The 8,888-nt window shown below is 34.7% G+C and overlaps 1 protein-coding gene across 1 annotated transcript; it reads left to right on the forward strand.

Annotated features, from left to right (window-relative positions):
- The first annotated feature begins 4,211 nt into the window (after positions 1–4,211).
- On the forward strand, positions 4,212–8,293 carry LOC108764099 (methionine aminopeptidase 1). Its single transcript, XM_018512138.1, has 6 exons — positions 4,212–4,435; positions 5,022–5,073; positions 5,159–5,397; positions 5,593–5,815; positions 7,574–7,849; positions 7,922–8,293. The coding sequence occupies exons 1-6, from the start codon at positions 4,325–4,327 to the stop codon at positions 8,152–8,154; spliced, it is 1,134 nt and encodes a 377-aa protein (XP_018367640.1). The 5' UTR covers positions 4,212–4,324; the 3' UTR covers positions 8,155–8,293.
- The last annotated feature ends 595 nt before the right edge of the window (positions 8,294–8,888 follow it).

Genomic DNA, 8,888 nt, shown 5'->3' on the forward strand with positions numbered 1-8,888 from the left:
GAATCGATTCCGATCGGAAATATTCAATTATTCTCTAGATTTCTATTGTGTTTTCTAGGGAAAATGGAATAATTCTGATCGGAATCCATTCCGACATATTTCATGATAGGTACCCTGACTGGATATCTCACGATACGTACCTACACTCTTATATCAGACTCTACCACATGTTGTCTTGTAGAAGAAATATTTTAATTACTCCATGAAACTTATTTTGGCTTCTATTTTACACAGCTACTAAGCTAAAGAACTAAAATTTGTAATTTCATTCTTAAAATTGAACATTTTATATTAAATAAAATTTAATGTTATGCTCCACCACCTAGCTTATTTACGGCACAGTAGATCGATCCTACAAATTGTATCTTCATGCTGTTATTTTACCTCTTAGAAGTAATAGATATATTATTATACGTCTTTGGTTTCTGTTTTTATGAAGCTGCTAAAGCGCGTACAGAGCCGGTTTTGCAAATTGGTTCTTAAAAAATTATATACCTAATAAATCAAATTATATATGCACCTCGACTGCACTATAATGTACGAGTGCTCGGGTGAGCCTTATAGGGCTGCGTTCAGATACTACACTCGGGAGCACCCAAGCTCCCAAATGTCGTTCAGAAACCAATTGAGAGTATCTCATCGTTATCTAGGTGGCCCGTTCAGAAACCTGTCGAGTGTTCCCGACCGGGAGACTTTTGCACCCTGCTCTTTTGCTAGATGGAAAGTCTCTCGATCGAGTAGGCACACAAAGCGCGGGAAGTGAAACATGGGCTGCGTTTAGCAAACTCAGCAGTTTTGCAACCGTTTTGTAATTCATCGCACTGATTGGATTATACTTTTAGATTTAAAGGAATAGTCCTATCTCAGCGAAGAATCACAAAACGGTTGCAAAACTGTTGAGTCTGCTGAACGCAGGCATGGCTACAAATAAGAATTTATTAATGCAATTTAATAATGAAAATCAAATTATATTGTGGAATCCTAGAAGTAAGTAAAATATATTTTACTTCGATCGATTATAATTTACGATCGAGTACAATAAAGGTTTTTTCGTCATGTTGCGTATGAAGTCCCGTTAAAGTGTAATAACTGTATAGTGTTCTTTGATAAATCAATTTGTTTGCAAAATATTTATCTTTAAACGTAATTATAATTAATTGAATATAATGTCTAACTTGATTGCATTTATTTGCACAAAACATTTAATATTAGAGGTTATTGACCTTGTTTACGGGAACACTTGATACGCGTATTAATTAGTAAGTGTCTATTAAATTATCTTAATTTCGGCAATGCATAAAGAATGGTGTACTACTCCCGTACAATATGTATCAAAATGATTAATTAAATTAGTAATATCATGTATATGTTTACATGTTTCGCTGAAATTAAGATAATATAATAGAAAGTTTACTAGCAAGTACATATATCAAATGCTTGTTTTTTACGCTACGCTATTTTCCTCCGGATAGGTCATTCAGAAATGTATACACCAGAGAGGGTACCTTATCCCTACCATTTCACTCACACAGACTCACGGAGTATTAAGAAAGAGTAAAATCTCCGCTTCTAAAAGTGGTCCCAGTTTCGATTGCCAATATGGCGTCAGAGACAACCCACACTTTCCGCTTTGTGACGTCAGCGTCTGCGCAATGCTCGCCTTGCAGCAAATTCATTATTGTAAGTCTAAACTCCGTGAGTAAATTGTAGAAAATGGGAAAACGCGTTTGTATAGTTTTTAATTGCCGAAATGGGCTGGAATGTATGAAAAAGCAAAACAAAGAAAATGGAATTAAGAATAAAAGTCTTTTTAGAGCACCTAAAGTACGTAAGAAAATACTCATTACATTTTATAAGGTTATGTGCAACATTTATGATTATTCATTTCATTATTAGGACAAAAAATTGTTGGATCGTTGGACTGCAAATTTAGGTCAGTTGAAGAGACCACTTACTGAACATAGTTTTGTTTGTGAGGAACATTTCAGCATCGAAGATGTTTTTCGTTCAAACGATGTTTTATTGAGTGATGGTACAGTACATCGTACTGAAAGAATAATACCGAAATTGAGACAAAATGCTATTCCGATAGTTGGCAAGAATTATTCAGAAAAGAAGTCCAATGCTGAACATGAATCTTTTGTAGCAGATACGGCAAATTGGATCAGTGAAGGTTATGATCATTATTTCTACAATCATTATTTGATCGAAAAATTGTCGTCTGCTGCAAGGCGAGCATTGCGCAGATGCTGACGTCACAAACCGGAAAGTGTGGGTCGTCTCTGACGCCATATTGGCAATCGAAACTGGGTCCACTTTTCAGGCGATCGGCCTATGGAGATTTTACTCCTTCTTAATACTTCGTGCAGACTCCTAGCAATCACCCGCAAGGTGAAGTTTCTGAACGCAGCCTAGGCCTTTTACAATAAGTCGCAAGTCAGAACGTCAGAGGTCTTAACCAGTCTCAGAGCCCAGACACAAGCTTTTGCATAACGCATAACGCGTAGTGCATAATGGCCGCAGCACACGCTCTTGCATAACGCATAATGCATAGTGCATAAAGGAATTAACCAATCAAAATTCTTCTTTTCCATGGAATGAGAGGAAAGGAAAGATTCTGATTAGTTGATTCGCTTATGCACTATGCGTTATGCATTATGCAAAAGTGTGTGCTGCGGCCTTTAGAGAATCAACCAATCGAAATTCTTCTTTTCCATGGAATGGGAAGAAAGAAAAGATTCTGATTAGTTAATTCGTTTATGCACTATGCATTATCCTGGATCTACAATAGATTTTTAAGCTTTAAGCCATAAGGAATGGACGAATCACAATCAATTATTCTCCTCGCATTCGACTGTTGGTCAATTTCTTACAGCTTAAAGGTAAATTTTCACGGGCTGCTCACCGGCTGTTTCAGCGACAAAAAGAATCACGATCAAAATTGACGAATATCAAATGTCCATTATGATCACGTGATCATTTTTGTCGCTAAAATAGCCGGTTAGAGCAGCTCGTGAAAATTTACCTTAAGGCTTAAAACACCCATTGTAGATCCGGACTTATGCTTTATGCAAAAGTCTGTGTCGCGGCCTTTAACCAAATCGTTCAACTTAGAACATATACACATGGAATGATAATAGGACGCTCAGGCTGAAGCCAAGATAGGTGTGAGAGAGAAAGGTATAGAAGACCTAAAATTCGCAATGCGCATGTTCAGTTCCGTCATTCCGTTCGTCAATCCATTGGAACGAATGGAACAACGTAATAGATGGAATCACCTGACGAAATTGAGCATGGTCTTCTATACCTTTCTCTCTCGCACCTATCTTGGCTTCAGCCCAATGCATTGGCGGTATAGGCAATGAGTGTTCCATGTGTATATGTTCTAAATCGTTCAAGTTGGTTATTGGCCAACTTCACCGATTATGACTTAAGATCGCTTATGCTGGATTCACACTGCATCCGATTTGCATCGTACGACGCTCTTCAACCCATCAGAAAACAGAATTCCGATGATACGAAACAAAATCCATCGAAATCATTCTGGTTGCAGCGCGTCGTACGACGCAAATCGGATGCAGTGTGAATCCAGCATTAGAACTTCTGACTTGGGGCTTATTGTAGAAGGCTTATTAGATATCAGAATAAATTTTTATTTTGCCTTTTTTCTAAAAAAATCACTCATCTATACAATGAGCTTTCAGGAGCCTTGCCTGATTATATACGAATATATTATAATTAAAACGCGATTCATCCAATATTTTGGCCGTAATTTTAACATAAAGAAATTCGTCGAATCTTCCATGCAGTCTCGATCGCTGTTGATCTTTAAACTCATTATGAAATCAATATAATTTTTATTGTACTATATATAAAGTAAAATTGTATTTTATAATTCAAAATATTTGCATTTTTTACTTTTACGAGGATTAAATGATGGGGTGTATATATGTATGTACCTATACAATGGCTTTAATATGCACTACCGAATTCGATTAATTTTCAAATGAAAAACTAGAGAGTTTCGAGTTTTCTGGTGAAAAACTATGGATATTTCTAGAGATTTTTTAAATTCTGTTATTTAGAGATTTGTTCTATCGACGAGTTGACAACACTGCTCTTGCGGTCTCGAATCATCTCGAATTACATCTGCTGATCTGCCTCTATCCTCTATTCAGATTCAGATTTCAGAAGTTTCAGAACAGTGCTGGTGACAATGTGCTACGCATGTGACTGTATATATGTACATGATTGTTGACGACTGTACATACGCGACATTATCATACATATATACATACGACCAGTAGAAAAATTAAATTTAATAATGTCGATAGCACTCGGAATGTGCGAAACACCTGGGTGTAACGCCGTTGCGAGTTTGCAATGTCCGACTTGCTTGAAAATCGGCATTCAGGGTTCATATTTCTGTAGCCAAGTAAGACGCGTTACTCCGTTACACGTTACACCATTTTATTAGGTTAAATTAGTTATTTCGCTTTCTCAATTTAATCTTCTACCGTCACGAATTTGTAGAGTGTATTTAATGTCAACCGGTATTAATTAAAATGAGGATTTAATGTCTTTATAAAGTTTTTAGCGATTCCCAAAATCTTTACTAGTTAACTTCCATCAAGAGATTCGCCAAGGGTCATCATTGATTTATTACCTAATTATATTCTGGAATTCTTATTGGTTTTAGTTATTTCTATCGCCATGGATAATATATATATATATAAGTAATTGGCCAGAATAGTGAGACATATAGTAATTCTACCTGGCTTTTTCTCTCACAAGAGAAAATTATTATTACGCTATTCATAGATGATTTGAATTATTATCAAATATCCGAAAAAAACACATGCATCTATGAAATTTTTTTTTTCTAATCTGATTTTACGTGTAACCTGGTGATTAATGTTTTTATCACTTTATAAGTAAAGTATAGTGTTACATTTTTTTCTAGTAAAACATATTTGTTCATTAAATTAATCACACAATTAACGTAGTATTTTAATTTTCAGAATTGTTTTAAAGGTAGTTGGAAAATGCATAAAGTTATCCATCAATTAGCAAGTAAGTATCTTGTGTGCATATGGTTTATTAACTCTACGATTTCTTGTCATTAAGTGTAATACATTGTACACATTTATATAATTAGAGGGAGAAAACGGAAATAAAATTTCTGATACTTATAATCCTTGGCCTACTTACAATTATACTGGAAAATTACGGCCATACAAAAAAGAACAACATAGAAAAGTTCCCGAAAGTATCGCTCGACCAGATTATGCCTTACATCCAGCTGGAATACCACTCAGTGAGCAAGCTGTAAAAGGTTCTGGCCAAATAAAAATTCTTGATGATGAAGAAGTCGAAGGCATGAGAGTTGCATGCAAGGTATAGTATATATGTACTCACTGTGCTCGAATAACATAAATGCGGCATAGAGAGAGAGAGAGAGAGAGAGAGAGAGAGAGAGAGAGAGAGAGAGAGAGAGGGGGGGGGGAGGGAAGGAGTAAATTGTTGAGATTCTCATAGATTCTCAATTTTCTTTTTTTGTTTTTAACATATTCCAAATTAAATTTTACATAGCTTGGTCGAGAAGTCTTGGATGAAGCTGCAAAGACTTGTAGCGTTGGTGTTACAACGTCTGAAATTGATAGAGTGGTGCATGAAGCTTGTATTGAAAGAGATTGTTATCCATCGCCATTAAATTATTATCAGTTTCCTGCCAGCTGTTGTACTTCTGTCAATGAAGTAATTTGCCATGGTATACCTGATACCAGACCTTTACAAGATGGCGATATTTGTAATGGTAAATAATTTGTAAATATTAATCGTATCATAATATCACTGCCACAGACCTGGAAAATCTGAAAAAGTCGGGGAAAAAATATAAAAAAGCTTGGAATTTTTAACTTTTCCCACAGTTCTCTTAAATAAGAGCATTTAAGAGTTATTTTAAAGAGAGTATTTATAATTTTTTAAATATATCTAGCTTTTATAATCAAAATATGGGAAAACTGTACACACTTCATAAATTATTTTTTACGTATTACTATAAAGGGGCACTTTTGAAATGCTCTCGTGTTCATTTTTTGTTCGTAACACCGTTTTTCTATTATAAAACTCGGAAGTTTTTACTATTGTCCCTTTTTATTGCACAGCAAACACAAAAGTTTCCAGGTACTGTGTGCAGAAACTCCTCTATTTTTTGTTTTTCCACTACTACTTTTTGCTAGCGTGTTTAGATCAATGTCAAATTATTTATACTTATTAGCATCAGTACTGTTAAATTGTTTCAACAATAAATTAACTACTAATGGGACTCTCCAAATTCAAACATTATAAGCATACATAAAAGCAAGTGAAAATAAATAACTGTAGAGATTCTTGAGGCTTCCACGGGTGTTTTCTGTATAAAGGTTATGCGTTTCGCGGGTTTCCTCCGTGTCCAGATCCATTCTTGAGATGCCAACGTTTCGTGAACCTTGCAATCCGCTTCAACAGGGCAAGGGGCAGTTTGATACTGAGCTGTTCCTCCAGGCCATTCCTTTTTATATTACGCTGCTTGTTGGGGTGATGGAATAGCTCAGTATCAGGCTGCCCCTCGCCCTGATGAAGTGGACTGCAAGGTTCACGAAACGTTGGCATCTCAAGAATGGATCTGGACACGGAGGAAACCCGCGAAACGTATAACCTTTATAACTGTAGAGATTAGTTAATTATAGAATTATAATTATAAAGTGTAAAGTACATTTACAATTTCGTTACATTTTATAATTGTGTGGCGCAATATTCGATCAAACGTTTCGGCTAATTTAAATTTTAGTAAATAATCATTATCGTTTCTTATAATGATCTGGAATTTAGATTGGAAACTAATAAACGGTCATACTCCTCAAACTGTAGTAATAATAGAAGAGACGTTACCCGTCTCTACATTTGAGGAATTGATTTTGCTTTGAACATGAAGTTTCTAAACCTTTTACTTTTTTGAATACATGTACCACTGACGATGGCTGGAAATTAGTCCGTCGAAAGATCCGATTGAATGTTACATCACAAGTATAACGAAATTGTAATTGCACTTTACATTTTATTAATTTTATAATTACAGCGCACAGTTATTTACTCTCGCTTGCTCTTATGTATCTTTTTTTCTTTTTTTAAATCGCGTTGTTTAATTTGTAAAGTACATATTTTACAGCTTCAATTTAAGGCTATGTACAAGACCGACAAATAATCGGTGCACAGTTTACTTGAATTGAAAATCGTAAAATTCACACAAAAATATTATTGGGATATACTAAGACCGCCTTGATTGAACAATATGGCCCTCTTTTTGTGTGGCACTTATCTGTGTTGAAGATTTCTCGATTCATTTTCTTGTTAATGTTGTTAAAAAAGTTTCAGATTACATATTTGATATTGGTCATGGAAAATTTTATCTGGAAAACCTTCAAAAGTCCGGGAATTTCAAAATTCATTTTCTGTGACAAACCTGATCATAAGAAAAGTGTCTCTCTTTTAAACATATCAAAGATATCACCTAATTATTGCTTTTTTCCAGTTGATGTTACCGTATATCACAATGGTTTTCACGGAGATTTGAATGAAACCTTTTTGGTGGGTAATGTAAAACCGGAAATAAAAAAATTGGTAGAAGTGACGTATGAATGCTTGTCTAAAGCTATTGATATTGTGAAACCTGGTGAAAAATACAGAGAGATTGGTAATGTCATACAAAAGCATGCACAAGCGCATGGTTTCAGTGTGGTTCGTAGCTATTGTGGTCATGGAATCCATCGTTTATTTCATACCGCGCCAAATGTACCACATTATGCTAGTAAGTAGTTTCCCCAAAATAAAGTTAAATGTGTCCTTTCGATCAAAAAGTCATATAAACTTTATTATCTAGAAAATAAAGCAATAGGTGTCATGAAACCCGGGCACTGCTTCACAATCGAGCCAATGATATCCCAAGGCACATGGAAGGACGAAACATGGCCTGATAATTGGACTGCTGTTACACTGGATGGCCAATGGTCAGCGCAATTTGAGCATACGCTTCTAGTAACGGAGACTGGTTGTGATATTCTTACGAAACGGTTTGCAAATGACGGTAGGCCATGGTTTAGAGATCACTTGTAGTAGTGTTTTCTCTTCTTTATTTTCTTATAACATTTAAAGCAAAACTCGAGCAATCGATAAGAATCTAATGTAAGTTGTCTTGTATATTTTACTAAGTACACTAACTTTCTGTTTTTGCAAATGTATAGTAATAAAAAAATACATAAAAAACAATATAATTATCCTTCCAATCCTGCGTAGGGGCATTTGTTATATATATATATATATATATATATATTTGCCAGTTGATGACAATTTTGAATACTAAATTCTAAATTCATTGAGTTCTCACAGGCGAGAAAAAGTTAAAGTTTAAAAACATGCATTTAATAAACTAATAATTTGTACTCCAGAGTGAAGTATATCAGTTGTATATATCGAAATTGTTATTGATTTAGCCATTACACATATGTAACATATATGTTGCATACATATATGCCCTTGCTAAACAATGATGTGCGAACATTCAGGGCAACATGAGTATAATTTCGTTTTCACTGCTTGTTTATCAACGAGATAATAGACACATGTCGTAACATGTACATACACACATCTTCTAATACAGGCGCACGGAATAAATAACTTTAAATAAATTATTAATTTACAACTTTTATATATATATATATATATATATATATATATTATATATATATAATATCTATCTATTGATCCTATCAGTTTGACCTTGGGTTGCATAGCCAAGGTCAGGTCAAGGTTACATTGATTTTCTTAAATGGAACACCCTATTTTTGATT

The sequence above is a fragment of the Trachymyrmex cornetzi genome, unplaced genomic scaffold, assembly GCF_001594075.2.
Source record: "Trachymyrmex cornetzi isolate Tcor2-1 unplaced genomic scaffold, Tcor1.1 scaffold1121, whole genome shotgun sequence".
Taxonomy (NCBI): domain Eukaryota; kingdom Metazoa; phylum Arthropoda; class Insecta; order Hymenoptera; family Formicidae; genus Trachymyrmex; species Trachymyrmex cornetzi.

What these genes read in the sequence shown, in the direction of transcription:
- LOC108764099 (XM_018512138.1), top strand. Translation starts at nt 4,325, where the DNA reads ATGTCGATAGCACTCGGAATGTGCGAAACACCTGGGTGTAACGCCGTT. An exon ending in GTTCATATTTCTGTAGCCAA is followed by an intron (nt 4,436 to 5,021) that starts GTAAGACGCGTT and finishes TTTAATTTTCAG; the next exon opens with AATTGTTTTAAAGGTAGTTG. An exon ending in AAATGTACCACATTATGCTA is followed by an intron (nt 7,850 to 7,921) that starts GTAAGTAGTTTC and finishes TTTATTATCTAG; the next exon opens with AAAATAAAGCAATAGGTGTC.